The following is a 27,364-nucleotide window of genomic DNA, read 5'->3' as shown; positions in this document are numbered from 1 at the left end:
CAGCCACCCAGCGAGAGTAGTTTTTCGGTGTAACCCAGAATCCTCTGGCAAAGTGGAGACGAAAATTTAAATTTTTCCTGGTGAAAATTGTGCCTAATCGGTAGAAAATCGATGAACAAGTAGCGCGCTTCGCGGACCGAACTGGTGGAAGGTGTTTGTGGAGTTTAAACTTCCGGATCGGTGGAGTTACGCGTGTGAAGTTTTTTCTTCTTCATTTGCGACCAGGTCAGTCGCTCAGACTTGAGGTAGCTTGAAGCAAAATCCCGGAGCTGCGGATCGCTCTCGTTGCGTGTAATGCTGTTGCTGCTGCAGCGAAGGTGGCAGCGGCAGGTGGTGAAGGTGTAAGTGTTATACTGCATGCCATCAGCGGGAGGACGAGCGAACCGAAGGATAGCCGAACTGCGAGCCGAGCAGAGTGTCGGGTTCGTAGCTTCGTCGCATAAATTATTTTCCACTGCTCTGCTGCTGTCTAGGATAATGTAACTTTTTTTTTGCTGCTAGTAGTGGCCGGAGTTGCTTCAACATATCTGTTATCACTTTGTTGTGGGATTGTGTCCCCCGGAGAAGGAGTAATTAAGTTTCGCACGTCAACGGGTTTGGTGGATTGCGCGATCGATGGACGAACGGCACGAGGCACAGTGACATAGTGGAGCAGAGCAAATCGGTCACGGTGAGGAGCTCGTGGTTTGTTCAATAATGTGCAAGGCTGTTTGGGAATATCGGCTAACAGTTGATTTTGGCACTGGATTATATCACGAATAGCAATCGCGAAGTGACAACGGAAGAAAAGTTGAAGAAAGAAGTCCATTAACGGAGGAAACGCGTGTTTTCGTTCGTTCCTGTATGTGTAAGTGCACTGATATGCAAGTGTAGTGGTAGTGCCATGCCGGTTCACTGATTACTCGCGGATCAGAGCCTACAGCTTGTAATGTTACGACATTTATGGAAATCGACTCAACTTTAGTTATTGCTGAAATCCAAGAATCGCCTAGTTCTGGTGGAAAAATTCGTCGTTTAATGTGAAGTTGATTTGAGCTACAACAGTGGTATTGATGTATTAAAGAAGTGATTTATCGTAAGTGAATGTAATTGCTCTCGTCTAATGTCAAACGAGAAAAGATAATTGAATAAATTGCAGATAAAAGTCACCACTTGCAGGAATAAGTCAACATACACTTTCTCCTACTCGGATTTTCGTGTTCCGAAGTTAATGTTTTGATTTTGTAGCTGACGAGTGTGTCTGTATGTGTGGTACCAGGTGTTATATTCTACCTACTGGGAGAGTGCTGATGTACTAAGGAAAAAAAACTGCCCTTTTCGTAACGCATTAGTAAATTTCCTCGGTCGTCATAGCTGGAATTTTCCCCATCCAAGAGACCAGAGCGCCCAGACAGTCGGACGGACGGGAGTAAGGGGGAAGAATGAAAACCACACCTAACTCGACGACAAACGAGCATAAAATGTAATTACCCGGCCCAATTACGTAACCATTAAGTGGAACTCGAGGCGACAACACTTACACCGTTCACGTTTTGCGTTTCCATTCGCTGCAATTTCCAAAGGATGTGGAATTTCTCTGACATCCATCTATTCCTACTCCCTTCAGGGTTTTGGTCGCGACCGTTTCCGTGTGACGGGTTCGGCTGAAATTGTGGCGCTTATCATGAAATACTGCAATACGTCTATTGATTATTTTACACACCGCGAGGGCGGGCAGCCTGATCCCCACGGTGTTGGTTTTGCTCATGGTCGTAGGATAATGGATAGTGTGTATATGTACTGACTTGCAGAGGCCAACTCAGCAGCGTTGTGTCCTGCTGTGTTGGAACTGCCGCTGCTGTGCTCTATCGCGTTCGTCGTTCATCGTTCCGTTCTTTCATTTTCTATGGAGCAGATAAGTAGTCCACTTATTACTGCGCTTACAGAAAGAAGGTTTGATCACACGGGGGCGCGCGAAGACTAACTGGAAATGTACAAGAGGATGGGGTTGTCCATTCAACATTGCGTTCTTTTCACCTTAAACTTAAACTACCTATATTTTGAAAAAAAAAAAGCAGGTCTTTAAATCGTTAAATCAACTGAGTTTTTTTTAAGAAAAGTTGAAATTTTTCCTACCAAAAAAATTTCCCAGGAAAGAAGTCAAAAGTGTCAAAAATGTTAAGAATGTCAAAAATGTCAAAAATGTCAAAAATGTCAAAAATGTCAAAAATGTCAAAAATGTCAAAAATGTCAAAAATGTCAAAAATGTCAAAAATGTCAAAAATATCAAAAAATGTCAAAAAATATCATATGCCAAAGATGTCAAAATGTCAAAAATGTCAAAAACGTCACAAAATCCAAAAATGTCAGAAATATCAAATTTCTTTTAAAATGTTAGAATTATCAAAACTTCAAAACGTCAAAAATGTCAAATGTACTGAATTCTTTTTTACGCGAATATCGAAATTTTATTGAATTTTTTTTTGTTCACACAACATTCATTTGACACGGCACAATACAAATTAATGTTTTTGCGGAGCCAACTATAATTTTATTGAATTCAGAAATACAAATATAAATATGGAACCCCTAATGTCAAGATGAAATGAATTTAGGTTTTCTCTATGCCGCAACCGCAGGATGCAACTAGGAACGCCATAATGAGTTAAATTCGTTTGGCTGGAAAACTAAAACCATCAGTACAGCTTTGTAAAATACCTGAACAGAAAATTTCGGCTTTTTATTGTGTTTTAGACATATATTTAGTCATCATGGGCTTTTAATAAATACACCTCAATCAAATAAATATGAGAAAGAGAGAGTGTTTGATAAAACTAAACAACGAATTCTATCTGAATAATGCAGCATACAAATTGAGGAATTTGAAAAGAAGCTTTTACTATGTCAACATGGATATGAAAATCATGTTTATATGCAGTTTACATGCCGTCTACTCGCCTCGACCACCAAAACGAAATGAGCGATTGAATGATGATTAAGATTATCTGTATTTTTATGTATTTGTTGGGTGTTTCACACGATCTTACAAATTTGTGTGATTCAAATTACTTTTGTCATCTTTGATGTGGAGCAATTGAATTTCGTGCAATAAGCAGTCATCAGCGAATTATTGGTTATTGGTTATTGGTTATTGGTTGAATGTGTACGTTTTGTAACACAACGTTTTATTAGTTCAGTTTTGAAAAGATATTCTAATTATTATATTATATTCCTACATTATTCTACTTGATGAGTGCACATTGGCACTTAAAATCTGTTCAGCGGTAGTCATACAATAAGAACTTTGAAATGGTGTTGAAACGTCTATTGCAGCTACAGAAAGCAAGCTCCTGATTGGTTGAAAGCTGCGAAACTGAACTGAAAATACTGATTTTAAACTCAACTTTTTGCTGATTTACTATCGCAAAGATATACCAATTATTGTATCACATGTTTTGGCAACCTGCATCGTTCGATCCAACCAATGGTGGTCAAAATCCGTTCAGTGATATTCATAGCAGTGGCCGGAAAGGTTGAAAGTAAACGCGACGCGACAAATCCGTACAAAATTATTGAAATGTCCGGACATGTTCAGCAATGCCGTGCAGTACTGCGGCCCGTCAGTTGGTTCGTGTGGCCTTGCTACGCATAAATCAGCAGCTACTCTAAATTTTGCACGAAAAAAACATACCAGCTCGGGATATTATGAGTGAACATCGAGTTGTAGCATTTTAAAGAAATAAATTTTATTTTCTCTGGTTTTAAACAATTACCTTCTCTAAGTATTTTTATATATTCGGATTTGTTATATAAATGAACATTCTAGAAACTGCACTTTGAAAAAAAATATAGCCAAGGAATTCAAAGAAATGTCGAATTTTATTTGCAGTGTTGCCAATTCCCGAAATTATCATGAAAAGCATTTTGATTTGTTTAGTTTTCCAGAAACCGTACCATTAATAACTATACAAGAACTGGAGGAAGAACGAATAAACCATAACAATTTTATTGCAGTGAATATGTTGTGTTTCCGACGACCTGGAAAGATACAGTCTTCAGCAAAATTGTCTAGAATGCTTATGGTTAATGAGCAGTTCTTTGAAAAGTTTGGTCGCTACGTGGCATTAGTATGATCGCATTCTTCATAATTCGAACTCAACTTATCTCGTGACTCTTACTCTCTAGAATGCCGCGGTCCTCAGCAAAGTTGTTCGGAAGGCTGCTGGATAGTTGAAAGTTAAGAACAGAATTTTACAATTATTTGGTGCTAGTGTGCACGCAATTTTTCATATTTTAACCAATGTTCACCTACACAACCCCCTGGAAAGTAAATCTTCAGCAAAGTTTTTCACATGACCTTCTGAACGAGTTTACTGAAAACCGCAGGTTTCAAAAAAGTTGAATTCAAGAGATGAATTTTCAAATTCAAAATACTCATAACTACATGCACACTAGCGCCACGTTCCGATTAAATCTCATACCAAAAGGTGCAACAACCAGAATCCCTTATTCTCCTAAACAACTTTGCTGAAATCTTCAAGTTTTCAGCTGTTGGATTCACAAGATAAATAATGTTTAAAATTCTCAAAGCTACGTTCACACATGCGCCACGTTGCGGTTGAATTTAAAAATAAACTGTGCACCAAATAAAATCTCTTGACAACTTTCTAGATGGTTGGATCAGAGCTGCGAAATTTCTAAACTGCAAAACGAATACCACACAACTGCAATTTCATTCTCTTAGATTGAGACTGATATTGAGTGCTACCCGTGTCAATGCTCAAATCATGTCAGTGAAAAAAAAAAGATATTATCGAGAAACATATTGAATACATTTGATGTGAGCCAATGCAATGCATAAAGCCGATGAAGTAAATTAGCATCTACATTCTCAAACACATAAACATCGCTTAAACAACACAGCGCGTGCGAAATCGCAGTAGTCAGTATTACCACTGTCAACTGATTTCTATTTCTATAAAAAATCATCATTAAAAACCTTCCTCTGCTATGTTCATGTTAGAACATAAAAGTTCTAAACCTATAAAAATAGTTTTTTGTGGATATCAAAGCAAGTGGTAACACTTCCGGTCATTTTTTTCCAGTTTTGAGATGCGAATCAAATCACGATTTGCTGCTCTCTTCCAACAAGTGCGTCACTTTGTCCACCAGTGTGAGAGCAGTTGTTTTCGCAGTGAAAATTATTCTCTGATACGCTAGTGATTCTCTAAGGAGAAACGACTAGCCTGTTGAGAGTAAATCAGAGTAAATTTGACTTTATTTTTTAATAATGCTGTAACTCGAGTTTTGTTCATAATACCTTTGAGTGACAAGTTTCTTCCAAGATTCTCTCATAAATGTACTTGTCAAACTCAAAGGATATATTATTTCCAGAAAAACGCAGTTAGATTTTTCAAATGCAAAAATAACATATCTGGCAACATTGCCACTGAAATTGGATATTTTTTGATATCTTGTTCAATATAATTTTCCAAATGCAAAAAAAAATATCTGGCAAGACTACTTCCTAAAGGTAATATTTTTGTGAATTCCTTGTTCAATTGTCAGAAATCCATATTTTTACGCGGATTCCGGAATTTACGCGGTTTTTATTAACGCGGTCTCTGTTTACGTGGCACGTATCCCCCGCGTGAAAAGCGACTTTTGTGTATTTTGAATGTCATAAATGTAGCGTTGTACCGAATAATAGGGCCGGGAAAAAGTTTTTTCATGAAAAGTATCGAATTTTCAGTTTACAGAATAGTGGTTTTAACTTGAGCTTGTCTAGGATAAGTCACATTAAGTCAAGAATAATTTGGTTTTTAATTTTTCTCATCTCATCATCATGTTTCGTTGAATATCCGGCCGCCTGTTTTCAACAGAACACGATGATTAAATGAGAAAAATTAAAAACCAGATTACTCATAAATTAAGATGGATTACCCTAGACCAGGTCTAGTTTGAATTATTATTCGATAATCCGAATATTCGGTAATTTTCAAAAATAACTTTTCCCATCTCTATTATTCGGTGCATCTCTAGTCGTAAGTGTCATAGATGTCATAAATGTCATAAATGTCATTAATGTCATAAATGTCATAGATGTCATTAATGTCATTAATGTCATTAATGTCATTAATGTCATTAATGTCATTAATGTCATAAATGTCATAAATGTCATAAATGTCAACAATATCGCACGCTAGCCTGGAGGCTAATGCGGTCTCGATCAACTAGATTAGTTGAGAGAATTCGTTATCGATATTGTTCTCGGCACATTTTGCATGTTGTAAGGATAAGTACAACGATACACCGTGCCTTAGTGCTGAGTCGAGAAAAATTCGGGAATCGAATCCGACATCACGACCGTGTGGGAGAGCTAGCCCACCGACACCGCTAACCACAGAACCACGGGGACCACATGTCATAAATGTCATAAATGTCATCAATGTCATAAATGTCATAAATGTCATAGATGTCATAAATGTCATAAATGTCATAAATGTCATAAATGTCATAAATTTCATAAATTTCATAAATGTCATAAATGTCATAAATGTCATAAATGTCATAAATGTCATAAATGTCATAAATGTCATAAATGTCATAAATGTCATAAATGTCATAAATGTCATAAATGTCATAAATGTCATAAATGTCATAAATGTCATAAATGTCATAAATTTCATAAATGTCATAAATGTCATAAATGTCATAAATGTCATGAATGTCATGAATGTCATAAATGTCACAAATGTCATAAATGTTATATATCTCATAAATGTCATATAACTCATAAATAACAAAAATTTCATAAATATCAAAAATGTAAAAACAAATTCTAAAATGTTAGAAATGTCAACAATGGCAAAAATGTCAAAAAATGTCGAAAATGTATGAAATCTTGAAAATGTCCTAAAAGCTAAAAAACTCAAAGCTTCTAAAAAAGTTTAAATTTTTGTGAAATGTGCAATATTTAGAATTTTAATTCATTGAAGAGAGATTTATTGGCAAGAATCGTCAGTTCGCATTCAGGTATGAGTTGTAAATTCTATTAGGAATATTTTTCGAAGGTAGTTATTTCCTACCCCGATAGTTTCACTATAGTTCGACTATAAATTCTTCTAAGAACTCAACCTAGTCTCATTCTGCAACTTTTCATCTTGAACGAATAAAATGTAGTAGTAGATTCAATAACAAGAATCGTTTACGACGAAACAACAGCTGTTTGTCACCGTTGCTCCTTCACTCATTATTTTTCCGCGATAAACAAACGAACTTTTACCCGTAGATTACATAGCAACAGCAACGTAGCACCGTTTTTTCGACAAGAGCGAAAACGAAAAAAAAATTCATTCCGCCCGCTACTAGAAAACTCCATCCAATTATCAGCCACAAAATTCGTTTCCGATTCCATTGTTTCCTCACCAGCTGCACACCGGGACTACCGTGTTGGCAGGGTCAACGCTTCTACGGGGCTTCCACGGTGTAAATCGATGTAGCAACCCCAACACCTTAACCAAAATCGCCACATGTTGGAGGTTGAAGGTTTTTCCTCTATGCCTCCTCTGTGCCGTGTCAGCCTCCGCCCCCGGGAGTCTAGCCGACAGGCAGCACAACAGCTCCGAGCATCGGCCGCGGCTTTCCCCGGTGTCAATATCGGGCACAGCATTTTCTGCTGCATCATCAGCTTTGTGTTCCATTGTACGTAGGCACGTTTGAAACCGACCCAGCACCAACACAAAGCCGGCGAAGGTAGTGGTGGAAAAACACGGAAAAATCAACAATGAAACGATGAACTAATGGGCGGCTTGGTTTGTAAAGGGAAATAGAAAATAAAAAAAAAAGCCGTCCTCTCAGCTGCTTTCCCTTCCGTGCGCACAGGTCCCTTTTGCAACGGGTGGCGATGCCTTTGGGCTGCGATGCCATCGACGATAGCAGACTGACCTCGTTCTCGTATCGTTGGCTTGTGCGGCCTGATTGTTGGCATCATCCTCGGGATCAGAGAGGACCTTTGTTTCGATGGAAATAGCCTCTCGGACTGCAGCATGCTGTGAATAGTGCAGTTTTGTATCGATTTGTTGTTGGGTTTATATGAGATACCTTTTTTTGGTAAATTTACATTGCATTCAAAATTTTATTATTAATCATGGAAAATTTGCTCAAACTTCAGAATCGCTTTCGAACCAAAATCTCTACCGTCCACAAAATCAATACCCAAATTCACTCCTCAGTCCGATGAACGCAGACACAGACACCGAGTTTCCCAGCCTTTGCCGGCGCGATTGTCACGTTGTCGGATGGATGTTTCCATCCATGTTCGACTCGACTCGACTGGAATGCAAGGTGCCCGTCCCGAAAAGGTTATGGCAATCGATTTAACAGAAATCCTTGCCCAAACATCATCACGAAATGTCAATATTTTTCGGAACCGATTTGACGAGAATTGTTAGCTTAAACACAAGTACACAGGCGAAGCGCGTTGTTCGATTTTTGGAAACCTGGTTGGTGTTGTTTGTCATCTCACTGTAAGGATTAGATTCTGTTTTCACACTCATCGCCCGCGTGTTTTCTTCGTTTTTGAGTGTTCGTTTTTCGTGTTTTCTATGAGCGGTGATTGCCCTGCATTACGAGTTCATTTCAGTTTAGTTGTGTGGAAAACGAAAATCCAAATCAGTGCTTGTGCTTAATTTGGCGGATGAATTTAATAAGGTGGAAAACAATTGGAGCGAACCAGAGTGAAAGGAAAAGTGTGCTAAATGAGAATCACCGAGTGTAAATATTGAAGCTATGCTGCGGTGAAAATTATCATCGTCCATTTGCCTTCCCGATGATTGTTGGCTTCTAAGTAGCTTGGGGTAGGAGGAAATGAAAGAGTGTCACTAACGAACCTATAAGGATACCAAGCAGAGAAGAAAGAAGAAGCTGAAGAAGGTGTTAACGTGTTAAGAAGGTGTGTACTGGGCTAGTGGTAGGTCCCAGTGGAGCAGCACATAAGTCCCACTCCACACTCCAGCGCTAAACTCCTGAGTCTATGGTGGTTGGGATGAACGCGCGGCATCATCTTACGCCTTCGCTATCCCAAAATTTGGATACCAATTGTACCGAGCTTCCGGACGGATTCGAGGAGACACTGCAGCTGCAGGTGAGTAATGACAAACCTTTGAATAAAAGTTTTGTATAAAATTTTGTTATAAACTCCCTTCACTTCATAGGATTATTGACTGTAATGCTCCGGATCAAAGAGGGATAAAATATAATAAGCCTTTTGAGCTCATTTTTTTATATCTTGTTTCGGTGTAGAGCTACGTTTTACTTTAGTAGGGTGGCATTCAGTGAACAACGAAAAGAAAAGATGTCCTCTTAGAATTCATATAGTTTATTCCATCTCAAGTGTGCACACCTCATATAAACGACCTATCCAGATTTGGCTTAAACTTCAAGAAATTGTTTATAAAAGGTCAATGCAAAATTAAATCCCGGAATCCCGGACAATATTTTCTGCAATAAAAATTATTGGTAAATCGAGTTGAAAGTTTAGACCCTTGTTAAAGTGGTAATGGAATGTCTGATTAATCGTTATATGATTTCTTTTTCGAGTAAGATCGACAGAATTATAGTAATTCGGAATGTACTATATGGCCTATATAAGAGCCTGTTTCAGTCAAAACTGCTCATATTGGTTCTAAAAAAGCGACAGCGAAAAAGGCAGTCTTCACTTAGCAGTAGCAGCAACAGTGCAGCGGGTGGCAGCAGCAGCAGCAGTTGCAGCGGGTATCAGCTTCGATAGTGGCAGGGCCAGCTGATGCAGCGGCACTTCCTCTACAAACTTAGATATTATCACCGAGTACGGTAAATTAAATTACCGAGATTTCAACAGCTGAGATCTCGGTGAAAATCTCGGTAGTACAACAAAACACCGAGATTCTGTAAAAACAAAAATTGAAAACCTGTCAACTTTACGAGATTCTCGGTAAAGTTTGCCGATTTCCGAGTGGAATTTCAACTGCCAAAGTATTACGCGAACTTCGGTAAAATTTACTGACGTACGTATAACCCAGAATATGATTAAAACGATTAAATATACAAATTAATTTATTAATTACTAAGTCAACTGATTCAACTAAACACAGCTTTGGTAAAAACTGGAGAGTTGTATTGCTTTCAGGAAATAATGTAACATTTATCACTCTGCAACTCCATCCTGCGAAGCGAGTTGGTAACCTACAAAATTGATTGAAGAAAGAATTAATTGTTTTTGTTTCAAAAATTCTTTGCAGCAAAAACACGAGATCTGAGAAAAAATAGTGTATACTCACTCAATATTTTGGTTTATCTGAACATTGCAGATTTTTCCATAATTATAATCAGCCGCCTGTTACTTTTCTTTCTACACCGAAACACAAAAAAAAAAAAAACTGTTAGTGAAGCACTCGTTATTTTGACAGTTCAGTTTTTCGGAATCTCGGTAAGAGCTTTTTTTGTTCGACGGAATCTTGGATAAATGATGTCAGGGTTCCGAAATTCGGTATTTCAGTTTACTGAGCTCGTTAATTTTCGGTTTTACGGAATTTTCCGGTGAAAAAAATTATGGTGTTCCGGTAAATACGTTCGGTTTCCGATTCCTCAGTAATTTTCTTACCGAACAACGGCAAACTAAAATGTCTTTACCGAGGAAACATTACGCAGTTAAGGGTGTAGTAAAATCCTGATTTTGTGCGGTAGCGGGCAGCATCAGTAGTTGACGCATCCAATGAAAAGTTGCTTCATTTTGAAAACTCACTAACGTTCTGGAGTTTTGAGTGTTAAAACAGCTTTTCATTGTGATATATATCACAAGGAATAACTTATTCACATTGTCAGTGATAACCCGAAGATGTGATTAGCATCTTACGCGATATTGATTTAAACAGCAAATTGTTCTTTTCAGGATTAATGAAAAGATGTCAAGACTCAATATGGCAAGCAACTATACTTTTGAAAAAGGTCAATCTTTGCTTAAACACAAATTTAGATTGCTCTAATTGATCATTTTATGATTGCTTTCCTTAGCACGGTCAACAGGACTTTAGACCTAGTAATTCGGAATGTACTATTTGGCCTATGTAAGAGCTTGTTACAGCCGAAACTGCTCATATTAGCTCTAGACAGTGACTACAAGTGGCAGGGCCAGCTGGTGCAGCGGCACTTCCTCTAGTAAAAAGCTGCCTTTGTTCAGTAGTGGGTAGCATCAATAGTAAGTACATTAGCCGACATTCAAAATATATGGGCCGTCAAATTTTCAGTATAAAAACAGCTTTCAACTGTGTTAGCCCCTCTGTCTAGATAGCACACAGATGCGATTAACTTATTATTTTATATGAAATTGAACAACAATTGTCCTTATGAGGACAACTTACAAATTATATAAAATCTAATATTTTCTCGTTCTGCGCTGGAATTAAAAGTAAAATGTAAAATAACATAACAATCTGCATGCACTCTGACTATTGGAACTTGTTTGCGTTGTATAGTGTTTAATCTATTCCTGTTCAGTGATGTATGTGCGAACTGACATTCAGTAGTACTTCAACTCATATTTTGCACAAAATTTTAAACAAACAACACAAAATTTAAACAATTTTAAACGTTAACCTTGCGGTCGTGGCTTTGCATACAACCCTTGTAATTTTTTGTTTTTTTTTTATATGGTCCAGGATCGACTTCAATCTTTTTTCAATGTTTTTTTTTTGCGGGTAACTATGGCCTTTTAAGTGTTACTCTATGAAACTGGATAATATCGGCAATATTACAGTAGCTTTTGCCAGTTTTGCGATGCTCAATAATTAAATTATCGGTTGCTGATCGAAATTTGTGCTTCTTTGAGCATTTTATTTTTGCACGATCTTTTTTTACACGATTTTTTTTACACGCCTTTTTAACACAGCTTCTCGAAATAACATGGTTTATCTTTACACGCTTGTTTTTACACGGGATGGAGCCTCACGATTCCAATGTGAGGAATTCTAGGGAATCTATGCGAAGTTTATGTGCTCGTTCAGGTTGTGATCCATCCTACCAGCAACTGCTATCCCTACTTCCTCGTAATACTAGCAGGTATTGAAGTAACCGAAGGAAGATCATGGTAACAGTCAGTGGTGAGCAGTGCCTTAGAATATCAATGTTTATTCACGAGTAAATGAACTGAATTGTTCTCAGTGTCATCACATTTATTTTCTGATGCAACTCATTTATCATATTCAATGACAGAACAGTGGAATGAATACCAAAGGTCTCGTAATGATATTCAGAGAAGCTTCGGTGAATATCAATCCAAATAGTGAAAGTCTGTTTAGACACTGTTCACCGCACAGTACAGTATGAATTGTGGAATGAGCTAATTTCAAATGATTTTCATTTTTGACGATCAAAATATCAACACGAATGTTACGGTTTAGACTGTCGGTGTTTATCGGTTGTTTGGTATCATGAATATCAACCTTTTAATATAAAGAAGGCTGAAAATCGCTGCTTTTAAATATCATGACAGTGAATATTCTCAGCACTGGTGGTGAGGCCTCGCTCGTATGCTGACAGAGAGGAGGAGAGCTGATAAGCTCGGAGACAAACGAAATCTTTCTGAGCGTCTGTTATTTAAGTTAAGGGTGACTCACGATAATGTCTGACCCTGAGCGGGCGGCTTAATTAAGAAACGTGTTGTCCAGAACGAAAGCCCTCCCAGCTGGTCTCGAGGTACGATGGTGGCCCATCTTAGCCCATATATTCATCTCATACAACATGAAAACACAATTGAAAACAGGAAAAACGCATATTTTCTACTTAAACCAATCTGCTAATCCATGGAATGGATTATTCTTAGTTCACTTTAGATTTATCATAAAGTATAATCCTCAAAAGCTCACTTAAAAGCACTAAATTTGATATTATAGTCGGGCATCTGCACTCGAAAACTCATTTAATTCAATCACCTACCTCAGGAAACAAAATCCGCGCATTGTTCTATACGGCTACAACGGGACTTGTTCTGCAGCCAACCAAAGTTTTTTTTCATCACCAGTGGACCACTTTTTATTTTAATCACTAAACAAAATCCATCACTATACCAAGAAAACTCTCACTACACTAAGAATACTTCAATCTTTGAAATGTTCACCTCAAATTTCCAAAAACAAGCTTTAGTTAGCAGAAGTATATGAGATGAGTTTCTACAATTCCCAAATTTTAAATGTATGTATTTTCATCTGTTTTCACTGCGTTGAAGAGTATCAAAAGTTGCTCAATCAGTTTCTGTTAATACGAAAAGAATTATACTGAAAATGTTGAATTATTCCGACATAATTGGCATAAATCTACAGCACTGTAGTGGTTACCTAGGTTACCAATTTTGCACGTAAATAACTACAGCAGATATCTAGGTAACCTACTACGACGCGCTGCGGCTACGTTCATTCATGATAATGTGATTCATTCAAGATTAACAGTGTGATGAATATGGGGGCGTCGTGAGATAAATAATTGAGCAGTGATTTAAGTTTTGAGATGGATATGGAAGCGTTGTGAAAAATTGTTTGTTTTACAAAATTCAGAATAAATCTAGCTAATTTTACTAAATACTAATGATAAACGATTCCATAAGAGCACGTAAGCGTATTTAGTTCATTTGTTCAATGAATTCGTGAAAATTTGTTGTTTAATCCGTGCATTATTCGTGAATAACGGCTTAATGAGATGAATAATGGAGCAGTTCCCCTATATCTAGTAACCAGCATTTTAAATGTTTTCCATAGTACAAAACTGAGTTGGGCTCTTCGCACAGAAGGTTTAAATTATGGCAAAATATGCCATGAAAAAAAAATCTCTTTCATTGGTAAAACGGTAAATGCAATCATCCCAAATGACCAGGAAATACACAAAAATTTAATCGACCATTTTGCTTGCCCCGTCCAAAAATGAATCGTGTGTAACTTATAGTTTTTGAACACGAAACTGAAATTTTGAGCACGAAAACTTCAAAAGCGTTAAACTAGACACAATGTGAAGGTTCGAGAAAACTGCAGAATACACATTAAAACTCTGTAAAACACACTTAAATCGTAGTATCCGTTTGGAGATGGATATACTTTTTTGCGAATTTTTTCCCCCTTTTTCAAAATTAATTACAAAAAATCTCAAGAAAAGATATAAGCGCCGTATTTCGAATAACAATGTGTTGAATAAACGTAAATTGATAGATTATGGAGAAAAACTCATTAACCAGAACTTCTTCACTTCAGAACTTAGAGGAGTGAATAAAATTTTGAAGTAGAATACTTCTCTCAGGAAGTTCGGCTACATAGGGATGTGAAGCGAAAATCTAAAACCGAAAAAAGTGAAAAATATGTCCAATTTCAAATGCTAATAAATCGGTTAGTATTCGATGGATTTCCTTCGTTCTTGCAGAAATAGATTGTAAAATTTTCTAAGATTCTTCCCAAAAGAAGATAATTGTAATTTTATTATTCATACTTTTGTACTATTGAAAATAGTCAAGCCTTGTCAAAACGAAAAATTCGACCTCTGAATGGTCGTTATATGATTGCTTCCCAAGCACGGTCGACAGAATCATATACCTTGCAATTGAAAACATGCTATTTGGCCTATATAAGACCTGTTTCAGCCAAAGCCGTTTATAATAGTTCTAGACAGCGACAACAGCAGTCGTCCTCCCTTAGCAGCAGCACTAGCAGTGCAGTGGATACCAGCGATGGCGGAAAGCGGCCACAGCTGTGGCGTAGCAATGGATAGCGCACTAGTTGCAGTGGATTCCAGCAACGATAGCAGCTGAGCCAGCTGATGCAGGGACAGTGGATACCAATGGCAGCGGCCACAACTGTGACTTGGCTATGGATAGCGCACTAGTTGCAGCGGATCTCAGCATCGATAGCGGTTGATGCAGTGAGGCACTTTAGTGAAATGCAGTCTCTGTGCGATAGGGGGCACTAGTGAATGCATTCAATGAAAAGTTGACTCATTTTGACAACACGTGAGCCGTCTAGGTTTGAGTGTTAAATCAGCTTTTCACTGTTTATTTTATCACAAGGAATATTTTATTCACACTGTCAGTGATAACGCAAAGATATGATCGGCATCTTATCCGATACTAAAATGAACAGCAAATTGCCCTTTTCAGAATGAAATAAAAACTTGATTGAAGCGTTAATATTTACTAATGAGTTGATTCACATTTTAAAATTTGTAAAAGTTATAGATTTTACTTCATCTATGTGTCTAAAAACGTACTCAATTATCTTTCCCTTCAGTCATGAGCACGGCATCCGAAAAAATTTCATCTCAAAATTTAAAAAATTGTCAAGCCCCAACCATGACAAGCAACTTACTATATTATTGAAAATGGTCAATCCTTGTTGAAGCGCAAAACTCGATTGATCTGATTAGTCAACGTTTATTTACTAGAAAAAATGACAGACACGCAAGCAGCCGGGTTATCTTTCTTGTAGAAGTATTCTACTTCAACCTTGCGGTCGTGGCTTTGCACACAACCCTCGTGTTATTTTTGCATACTGTACGCTAAACCTAATATCGATTTTCTTTTTGGGAACGGTTCGAAGGCATTTTCGCATTTAGATTCGAACTACCTGCTAGCACGGAGGCGTAATCTGCCTTTTTTGCAGCTTACCTGATCAGTATTTGTGTCGAAACTTTGTTATGTTAACGTTGTAGAGTAGTTTGGGGTAATTTGGACACCCTAAGGACAACTCCTGTTATTTCGTAGCCTGTGTTTTCTATCCCATAAACGTAATGTATTATAATAATATTGACCTGTTTTTCATTTTTTTACACAAAAAAATCACGATATTGAGGTCAAAAGAACAAAAACATAACGGAATTAAAAATAATGATTTTCGGACATAAAAAAATCGTTTGGGGTGAAAAAGGACAGCTATTGGGGTAATATGGACAGTGTTTGGGGTGATGTGGGCAGAGTAAAAAATGTGAGTATTATAGTATTAATTGTGGCTCAATACACAGTAGAAAGTGGTATTAGGCATACGGAATGATAATTGCAATTCTTAGACATTGCACAGTGGTTTCACCATAGGTCAAAAAAAAAATTGACCTTTTCCAATTATTAAAACTAACGCGCGCGACACGTGTGTGTGTATGTATGTTTGTGTATGTGGGTATGTGTGTGTATGTGTATGTGTATGTGTATGTGTATGTGTGTGTATGTGTGTGTATGTGTGTGTATGTGTGTGTATGTGTGCGTATGTGTGTGTATATGTGTGTGTCAGTGTGTGTGTGTGTCAGTGTGTGTGTTTTTTGGCAGCACTTGAATGTTGCTGTGTCAGGCAATTTCATTTATTTTTATGTTCGAAAAGTTTAATTTTAAGCTTAACTTCGAACGCGGGTTGTTTTTTACGCGGCTTTTTTAGGCGGATTCCGGAATTTACGCGTTTTTTTTACCCGGATTCCGGAATTCACGCGGTTTTTTTTTACGCGGATTCCGGAATTTACGCGTTTTTTTACGCGGCACGTATCCCCCGCGTAAAAAGCGACTTTAGTGTATTCCATAACTCATGTTTTGTGAAACAGGAATGATGAGATGTTCAACAACCTATAGAAAATTTACCGTACTTTTCGAATTTTTGGATCCAGGTTTGCATATCGTTGCTCCAAATCGTTTAATCCCAAATCCGTGAATCAGGAAAATATATAACGAATGTACTTTGACGTAAGATTTCTTATTTTTCATTGAAAGGCCTATCACATACCCTTATTTCCATTCAACTTTTAATCAGTCAAACGGTTGAGCGAGTTACGAATTTTTGAAAAATGATTGTCGATTTTTGGCAACCCTAATTGAAAAAGGATCACCATCACATTGATTGACCCATAATTGTAGAGGGACTGTACCAATGTTGAGCATGAACTGAACAAAAAATAAATCTGATAACAAGAAAGGTTTAACGGCATATAAGGTGAATATCAGCGGTATTAGTCCAACAAAAGAATTTTCTTTAAACTTATCTGACGATATCACCCCAAAAAACTGTCCATTTTACCCCAAACAATACGCCTTACAAAAAACGCAATTTTTTTCACTATTTCTTCCACTATGTTATCGTAATCTTTTGTCAAAATGTAGCCTTTTACTAGACAAACACGACTGCAAATCTGATAAGATTGAAAAAAAACCTTAAATACACGATCGTAAAACTTACAGCAAAATCAACTTTTGATGTTTCCATTGTTTAAATTGGCACTGCGGTGCACCTATTACAGCAAACCATGAAATTTTTATGTTAGGTAGGGTTTAGTAGTTCAAGGAAAGGATAAAGTAGTACATGGAACCCAAAAAAGTTATTCTTTTCAAGATAAAGCACCTGTCCATTTCATCACAGGGGTCCAAATTATCCCAAACTACCCCATCAAAATTTAAAAAATGAGTATTTTCAAGATTGTCAGGTGCGGCTGCGAATGAATATTAGCTTACGAATATTTCACTGATACCACATATTTAAAAGGTTTTCTTTCCTTTCCATCTGTCAGTGTTATAGACTATTTCACAATGCACGACCGTCAATTTATTATAAATAAACGCTTTGATATAAAGAATATAAATGATCTAAAATAAAAATCCAATGAAATTCAAAGAATTTTTGACGTAGAACTACGTTTTTCTTCAGCCTACCACATAGGGATGTAAATAGGAAAACTATTAACGAAAAGGGGACGAAATATGTCCCTTTTTAAATGCTTATAAATCGGTTTGTTTTAAACCGATTTCCTTCATTTTTGCAGTAATTGTTTGGAAAATTATACACGCATCCACCCAAATGTAAAAAAATTGTTGATTGATTATGCAAACTATTGTACTATTGATAATTGTCAAGCCTTGTTTAAACGAAAATAACGTCCTCTGATTGGTCGTTACATGATTGCTTCCCAAGCACGGTCGACAGAATCATATACCTTGCAATTGAAAACATGCTGTTTGGCCTATGTAAGAGCCTGTTTCAGCCGAAGCCGCTCATAATAGTTCTGGACAGCGACAAGTTGTCAACAGCAGTCGTCCTTCCTTAGCAGCAGCACTAGCCCTGTGGTTAGTCACCACGTCTCAGTAGCAGCGCGGTTCTTCTCAGCGTGCCTCGCCAGACTGCCATCATTCCCCCACTGTTGGGGCAGCATAAAGATCGTCATCACCAAATCCAATTTCGAACAGCAAAATGCCTTTTTCAAGGCAAATAAACAAGTCATTGAAAGTTAATTATTTTTGACAACGTAAGCAAGCATTCTGTGCTTATTCTAGCAGTTACATCTGTCGCGGCCGTCTAATTTACAGAAGGTGAAATAGCTTCCACAGTGCATGTTGTCCGTGTATCTTAACTAGGATTGGTCGATCTTGACTCGATCTAAAGAGAATCGATCTTTTCCGCTCCGATCTTCGATTTTTTTGATCGATTTTTCAGCCCTGCAAAAATCGAAAAGATCGTTTACTTTTCGATTTGATCTTTTCGATCTTTTAAAAATTTAATTTATGTTTCAGCATGCAGCAATTTTTTTAGATCCAATTTTGAGTCATTGTCAGTAATCGTGTTTCGTTGTTTTATCGGGTTTTGAATGGTTGCGTGCGATTATGACATTATTATGCATCCTTATAGTCCATTCCATTCCTGCAAAAAAATGCAACTGGTGACGAACTAGCAAATATGATATGATCGGCGTGCATTCAAATCGAACCAAGCTCCAAAAACATTATTTCGAGTAATCGGCGCTCAAAGTTCTAGGAAATTTTTGTTATACAGTCGAATTTCGCTAGTTGCACTGAACCCGCAGCTCATCTAGTGAAAAATTTTCAGTCGTCGGGCTGAGCTGTCAAAGTTGCAAATCGATCAAAGAGCACACCGATTGTTTCTTGATGTTAGGACTACAACTGGGAACGCAGAAATGTTCTATAAAACCGTTGAGTTGGTTGACAAACCGCAAAAGTTCAAAACCCTTCGTTGAGAATGATGTTGCTTGTACTAATTTCTCTCCTACTCTTTTGGATTTTCTTCAATGTTTTCCATATTAATAGAGCTTCGTTTGATGTCATGCACAAGGTCAAATTTGCAAAGTAATACGAAAAGTGCAGCATAGGGCCAAATTCGAAATTGGCTCATTTAAGCCACACATCACACATTTGAAGCCAAAAATGAGTGCTCAATAATAACGTGTTCTCAAATACTTTCAAAAATACGCATAGCTCTACGTTGCATTATTACGCCAGAAAACTTATATTGTTTTTCTACTTTTTGGTCGCACACCGACCATCTCATAATCATTGCTATCCTGTATCACATTCCACACACAATAGAGAAAAAGTGTGATATTTTGACGTATGATTCTGCAATGTATTTTGAATAATGTTCCGACACGCTAACAAACACATAACCAAAGTTTTCAAATGATGTAAACTTTTAGGTATATTTCTTCAACAACCTTTCGAACTTGATAAAACAATCTATTCTATCTCCTGTGCATTATAACCACGGACGGTGCTATAACATTATAAACTTTAGCTCCAATCAGTTAGTATGAATTTCACAGCGCCGCAAAAAAGTGCTATAAAAGATCGATCCAGTTGAGATCGATTCCGCAGCTCCGATCTTTTGGGTGTATCGATCCAAGGACCGTTTGAATGAATCGATTCTCAAGATCGATCTTTCCCTGAAGATCGCCCAATCCTAATCTTAACTCCCCCACTGTTGGGGCTGCACAAAGGTTGCGATCAGCAACCGATTTTGAATAGCAAAATGCCTTTTTTCAAGGCTAATAAACAAGTAATTGAAGGGTGAAAATTTCCTAGCATCAACACGAGCAAACATTCTTCGCGGGATCCTAGCAATCAAATTCTGTTGTAGTTTATTTAGTTTTAGTTTACCCCCACTGTTGGGACAGCACAAAGGCTGCGATCAACATAACCGATTTTGAATAACAAACTGCCCTGTTAGAACGCAATTCGAACGAATTCGAATATGCAGAGCTAATATGAAGTCGATTCAATCAATCAGCATTAACAGAACAACAACAATCAGCATTAACAGCAACAACGAGCAAACGAAATCGCTTGATGTTACAAACCGCAATAAAATACGGGTTAAAACCGTTGCGTGTGTGGGAGCACGATCGATGTTTATTCGCTGGAAACAAATATCGAATGCGAATTTTGTGGAATAATTCGTCTAAAGAATATTAGAGAATTAAACAACTGAAAAGAAGGGCGTGGTCTATTACGTAGCACCCTTCGGCTATAAAAGCGTGTTTCTGGGAAAACTAGCTACATTCGTTAGTCAGAAGGTGAGCTGGATGGACCGGACCGTCCACAACGTAGACAGCAGTAGAAGCAGATACAGCACTCAGAAGTAACAGCGGGTTGCGCCTGTGGCTGCCTTCAAATTAAATAAACCACTTGCGCTGTGGTTGGTCACCATGTCTCAGTAGCAGCGCGGTTCTTCTCAGCGTGCCTCGCCAGACTGCCATCATTCCCCCACTGTTGGGGCGGCATAAAGATCGTCATCACTAAATCCAATTTTGAACAGCAAAATGCCTTTTGACGTAGAACTACGTTTTACTTTACCATACCACACAGGGATGCAAACTGGAAAATTGGGACGAAAGTTGTCCCTTTTCAAATGCTTATAGGTCGGTTGGTTTTCAACCGATTTTCTTCATTCTTGCAGCAATCGATTGGAAAATTATACACGCATCTGGCCAAATGCAGAAAAATGTTGTTTGAATCTACGAACTATTGCACTATTGAAAATTGTCAAGCCTTATTGAAATAAAAATAACGTCCTCGCTTGCTTGCTGTGTGTGTATGATATGGTATGATGTGTGTATGTGTGTATGATATGGTATGATGTGTGTATGGTATGATGATATGGTATGATGTGTCTGTCTATGATATGGTATGATTTGTGTGTGTGCGCTGTGTATGGTTTTTAACTCGGCACGTTCTGCTAACTGCTGAATCCGGTTCACGAGATTCACAACCCTTCATCAGTAGACATTATAACTCATTACCCAAGTAAAAATATTGGTTTTATCAAAGTTTTATAGCGCTCAATACAGCCAAAAAAGCGCTATAGAACTTTGATAAAACCAGTTGTGTTACTAGGGTAATGTTTCTAGGGTAATGGGTACGTAGTTCTACGTCATTTATGCTGCGTGTCTTGGATACAACCTCCTACTTTTTTAACTTTTTTGTTTGAATTTTGATTTTTTCTTAGATAAAAATATTTTTCAAATGGGATAATTGGATTACTTGTATCCTTTTTTCCTTTTAGACAGTCGCTCGATCCCGAAATGTTGCAAAAATCTCAGTGAGCAAACAAAGTATTTAAAATAGAGTTTGCGTTCCTTCGTATAAATCTTCTTATCATTTGAGCCTTGAACGGGTAAGAATTTGCGACTCTTTGTTACTCTAATATCTTATTTTATGCTTCTGTTTTCTAAACAAACTAACTGCACGGAACATATTTCAGGAAACTTCATTTACTCAACTGTGAGAAAGGATTTTAGTGAGCAGTTTTGGATAATGAAAATAACGTCCGCAGCTAAAGTGAGACTATTGGCTATTTAGTTTATTCGAAAATTAACTATATATCGTATTCATTTGCACCGAAAAGAATTTATGTTTCGTCAGATTCAGACGAAGACTGCCATAATGTGCTTCGAAGCAGTATAAACTTCAATCACTAATTGGTAGAATCCGGTTCGCACCTGAACACCTGTGGATCTGCCTCGAACGACATCCATATTTTAGGTGGGTGAACCTTTTTAATTATCCGAGCGCTTGTTCCAGACTCGGTAGTTAAACTCAACCCCCATTTCAATGCTATTAAGTATCATCCCAAATGAACCCAATCGATTACCGACCGGACGCTAAATGAGCGCTGATTAAAATAATTTCAGAAAAACTTATACCTTCCCACGTTATCACATTTTAAATTGTCAAAATCAAATTGATAGAGGTTTATTTTCGGCGATCCGCCATGTTTTCATGTAAATGAGGCCAACTAGCTAGATACACTCTCCACTACATAGTCTAACTGCAAACTACGCTTTGAGTCCGGAGGCACCGGAGTTTGGTACCGTAGAAGGAAGTTAGCTTATTCCCTTAACGCTTCCATGGAATTCTCGAACTCCGATCGAAGTCACCCCCTCCGATGGTACATTATTTTAGATCGCGGCTTTATAATGAACATAAAAGTCCACCCGTAGTCCAATATCCCACGACAGATCGCGTGAAGCACCTGGCTGGTAGGACCGAATCGGAGAGGAGAGAAGGGCTGAAATCTAATATCGAACAATTATTTCGAATTTCGTTCCATGTGACCGTTCGGTTTATTGGGTCCCAAAATGCTAGAAAGCGGGTGCGCGTGTTTGTGCGGAAAGAAGGACCCGTGTAACAGACACGCTATTCCTCTCCTCCTCTTTGGACGTTTGGGCTGGTCACTTACCTGCACACATACACACACACACACACACACACACACATGTGCACACCCAGTACTGTGGTCCGTGGGGGGATAATTAATGTAGTGCGGCAAGATTCAAACACAGTGCCGAGGTAAAGTTGCTTAATTCGAAATTGGTGTCTTTTGCCTGGTAGAATCAGAGGTTCGCTTCGCTTCTTTTAGTACAATTTATTTGAATATTTTAACAAATCCGGATTTTCGTTGCCTCGAGCCTCCTTACCTCTTTGGATCACGATGATGAGGATGCTCTGCGGTATACCCGCCGCAGCAGCACCGGAGAGGGATGGCGAGAAAAAAATTTATAATACGAATTTATTTATTGATAGAAATATTTTGATAAAAAAATAATTTCGTTGCCTAGGCTAGGTGAGAGACGTCCGTATAAATTGGGTGTCTTCTTCTGTTGGTCTTAATGTTTTCCTCCACTCTGGGACTGGTACAACCGGGGCTTATATTGGTACCCCGTTCGTTATAGGAGATGTTATTTTTCGGTAAAAACTTTTCGATTTGAAATTTTATTGCTTTATGAGTTGAATTTATCGAACACCTTCGCCTCCTGCCCAGCGTGCCTCTCGGGTTGCCACGGAGCCCCAGACAGAGCCGTTCGTTGTTTAGAGCCCGGGTGACCGGGATGGAAAATGAAACGACGCAAATGATAATAAGTGAGGTTGCTGATGTCGTCGACGCAAAAGGAACGTTCGCCGGGCCAGCGGGCGGAGGGGGAAGCGAGAAAAATGTGCCTAATCAATGTTGAATTTGAAGGCGAATTAAAACGCCGGAATCACCAGCTTTTATGGCTTTTTATATTTCTGCTTATTCGAGGTCTTTGGATGCTGGCATTGCTGGGGCGCAATCTACAGATGATTTTTTTTTCACTTATTGACCAGAATGTGGTTTGGCTGGGATTTGAGCGAAGGTGATTTTTATTGGTGCTGCTCGATTGTTGTCCGGAGCACCGGGATGGAGCGACTTCGAAATAATCAACTGTAGATAGAAGTTGCGCCATAAACGTCCGGGGCATGTGTTGTGAAGTGCTGAAAGCTTACCTACTGCGGGAAGTGAAGAAAGGTTTATGAAAAATATGACTCATTTCAGGTGGAAAATGACATTACATAGTAACAAAAATTTTATTTATCATCAGAATTATACAGTAACACACGACGATTTTTTGGTCAATTCAAACATAATCAAGTTGTCAACAGAAACTGTTTACTTTGTTTTTTCTCCAGATAATAATTTTAGCATATTAATTTAAGAACTATAAAAACGTATCATTTAAATACCACTCCAACCTGTGTCGATTAATTTTAATTGTCTATCAATGAGACCGTGTGGTGACCAGATATGTGACATAGTTTAAAAACAAGCTGACCTTCGAATTGTTCGCTGATTTAAGATTTTCCCAGCCCAGCCTATAATCAAAACAGGATCTTTATCAAAAGCAAAACAAAAAAAGAGAAACGAAACTTAACGGGCATTATTCGATCAAGGTGTCAACACTTGTTGCTGCCAATGCTTACATCTGCACAGCATCCGTCTTCGCTGCGTCTTACGATAAACTAAAAAAAAATACACACACACACAAAGAAACTCAAACACTCATAGCTATGAGACTCATAAAATCATAATCGAATTGAACTTGCGTAAGACCATTTTATAGCCCAAGCGATTTTCGTACAAATGTCAAAATTTGAATAACTGAAACTTATGGCATTCGATGCGCACTCGTCTCCCCCGGTGTGGCGCGGTGAGTCGCGCGATGGCCAATCGATTCGGCCCCGCTATTTTGCGATTTGCCACAAAACGGTCGTTTCGTTTCGTGAAACAAACGAACCTAAAATCCTAATGGTCAAGCTCCATATGTCGCCCCAGAGTGTTGACGAAGAGTGTATCTCGCTAAGTAAACCTCCCCCCCCTTCCGTCCAACACTCCGCGCTTGGACGGATTTGTACGGCACCAATCTACCGGACTTAGCCGTAAAAATGTGCTGTCAAGTATAATTTGTTACTTTTAATTTACATATTTTAACAATTTGGATTTGCTTGTATTGTTCGGTTGGGGTATCCCATTGGGGGAAGTACGGGGAACATTATGACATATGATTTTTTTTCCTTGCACAAAGATGATTGGTATATTTTTGAAATATTGGAAAATTCGTAAAGTACTAATGCGTGTTACTGCCAAATAAGGAAATATTTCGATTGTCATAAACTCAAATGCTGGACAATTTTTTCACCAAACTTGTTATTTTCTCCTCTTGTCCAGTTGCCTGCGCCGTCGCTCGGGCACGGCTGACAGTCATGAGATAGTGACACCTAATGAGAATAAATTTCCAACCCGAACTTCACTCTCCGCTGGATGCTGCTGCTGCGCCTCACCGTGGAATATCGTCTCCGGACCTGGTAGGGACCGATCAGAGTGTAGAGAGTAAACCGTGTGATTAAACTTTTTTTTTTTATTTTGGGTTGTTGTTTTCCTTTTTTTTAACTGTGCTCTTCCCGTACGATATCTAGCCACTGTGATCATTTGAATAATTTAAAATATTTTCGTTTCGGTGCCTTCGGTGCCCCGATCACCCGGTGTTGATTTAATTCGCATCTATCGAATTTCTAAGCCTCACAAGTGTTTTGCTCTCACGGTATGGCACCGGCAGTGCCGTAGGCCATTTACGCTTGTAGTATGTCGTCGTCGCCGTCGTCGTCGTGGAAGGGCATTACCGAGCCATTACCAGCCGCTATCGGGGGGAATCTTGCATAAATTAGAGATGGGGCGACAAGCAATAGACGAATAAAACAAAAAAAATGGCTGGATGATATTATGGTTGGAGATCGTACCGCGTGATCACAATTAGGACATTCTCCGCTTGGAAGATGAGGCCAATCGAAGCTGTATTTGGTTAAAGTTGGCTTGTAATTTTCGGATAGGCGTAGATAAATCACAGCGGTCCAGAGGGGTTGAACACATCTGCGATCAAGTGCTGCTGGCTGGAGGCTGTAACATGAGGTCACAATATATGATGAAAAACATGGCACCGAACGATTTATGAACTATTGGGAAGACTTTTTCGATTTATTAGTTTTATTTGCGTAATAAAATAGTTACTACTGTTAGTGAAAAACGTTAGATGCACAAGAACTGTTCAAAAACTCCAGAAGCATCACAGTTTCTGCATTAAAAGAATTACATTTTGTCATTTTTAATAGTCTTAGTCTCTTACTTAACAAACATTTTGGTTGTACAGTCATACCTCGATATAAGGCAACTTTATTTTTATTTTCGTTACGTTATATCAAAGAAAAAAAAATTTTTTTTTTTTAATTTATGCCAGAATGTTAATGGTTACTCAAAAATGCTTGAACACCTTTTTTCCATAACCTATCAGTATTTTTGAACCATTCTTATACTCATATAGGACAATTTTCAACAAGCAAAATTTTTTTTTAATTGATGCAAGACTGTTGGTGGTTACTCACAGATGCGCGAAAACCTATTTCCCATCACCTGTTAGTATCTTTGAACCTTTTTTATGCCCATTTAGAGAAAATTTCAACAATCAAAAAAAAAAATTTTTTTTAATTGATGCAAGACTGTGAATTGTTACTGAAGGATGCGTGAAAACCTATTTCCCATCACCTATTAGTATTTTCAAACCTTCCTTATGCACATTTTTGACAATTTTAGCATTGGCTTCATTGGTTTCAATACTTACTACAAACATTTTTTTGAAGCAATTTATAGCTGAAAAACAGTTGCTGTATCATTTATTTCCAATTTCAATACATTTAAAAAAGTTACGTTACATCGAGGTAAAAGTTACGTTATATCGAGCTACGTTATATCGAGATTGCCTTGTATCGAGGTATGACTGTATCTACTACTCTCCAAATTTTCACCAAGAAAGTATTCAACTGTGTAAACGAATGGGATGAACCTTCACTGATGATTCAGCATTATTATCTCAAACTTTTCTCACTGGTCCTTTTGATTGTTACTTTATTTGCTATTAGCTGTCCCGGCAAACTTCGTTCCGCCTATTTTTTCTTTATTTAAATAATTTCAAACACTCTAAATTGATTTCACCCACATACAAAGATTTACCTTCCGATTCGTTTATCGTCAACTTGGATTTCAAAATGGCGTGTGGAGTCAATTTCTGTTCTCTGATCATCAGTTTGATACCGGAAATAGCCATGTTGTGTGGTGTTGAGTCATTTTTGGCTGTTTCCAGAAACCGGAGTTCACCATCTTGAAATTCAAAAGTGTTGATCTACCACAGAACTATCTCTCGCTCTCGTGAACTATCACACGCCAAATTTGGTTTCATTTGCTTGATTGAATCTCGAGTTATACGGATATTTATGTTTCGTTTGTATGGGAGCCTTTCCTTCCGGAGCAGGGAGGGGTGTGAAACCACCATAGAAATATTTCATGCTTCTCAATATATTAACGTGCCTAGTTTGGCTTCATTTGCTCGATTAGTTCTCGAGTTATGCAAAAGATTGTGATTCATTTGTTTGGGGCCCTTTCGCACAGGGGAGGGAGGGGTCTCAAACCTTTCAATAAGAACCTTTCTCGGCCCCAGAAACCTCTACATAAAAAATTTCATATCGATCGGTTCAGTAGTTTCCAAGTCTGTATAGATCAGACAGACAGAGACAGACAGAGCTGCATTTTTATATGTTTAGATTCTGTGCTAATATGTTGCCTTATAGCCTTACGCACCCTGTTCGCCATAGAATCGACCAGATTTTGAGAAGTGCGAACAAGAATTGCATACAAGGCTGCCTGGATGCTTTTTTATAGTTGCGGCATGTTTATGGATTTTTTCGTGTAAACCGATTTCTTTATGATGTGCCACAGAT

At 38.1% G+C, this 27,364-nt stretch overlaps 1 protein-coding gene across 15 annotated transcripts in view; it reads left to right on the top strand.

Moving 5' to 3' along the window:
* LOC129729905 (voltage-dependent L-type calcium channel subunit beta-1) overlaps window positions 1–27,364 on the top strand; it is a 468,159-nt gene continuing 440,795 nt past the window's right edge. For 4 of the 15 annotated variants that reach the window (XM_055688810.1, XM_055688805.1, XM_055688803.1 and 1 more), the window contains exons 1-2: window positions 452–1,075; window positions 8,624–9,124. In XM_055688810.1, coding sequence (XP_055544785.1) covers window positions 9,014–9,124 — 111 coding nt within the window. In that variant the 5' untranslated portion in view covers window positions 452–1,075; window positions 8,624–9,013. Of the gene's footprint in view, window positions 342–451; window positions 1,076–8,590; window positions 9,125–27,364 lie in introns of those variants that run through there. The other 11 variants (XM_055688809.1, XM_055688783.1, XM_055688811.1 and 8 more) reach the window with 8 other exon arrangements.

This window comes from Wyeomyia smithii, chromosome 3 (genome assembly GCF_029784165.1).
Source record: "Wyeomyia smithii strain HCP4-BCI-WySm-NY-G18 chromosome 3, ASM2978416v1, whole genome shotgun sequence".
Taxonomy (NCBI): domain Eukaryota; kingdom Metazoa; phylum Arthropoda; class Insecta; order Diptera; family Culicidae; genus Wyeomyia; species Wyeomyia smithii.
This window is presented reverse-complemented; position numbering and strand designations above follow the sequence as displayed.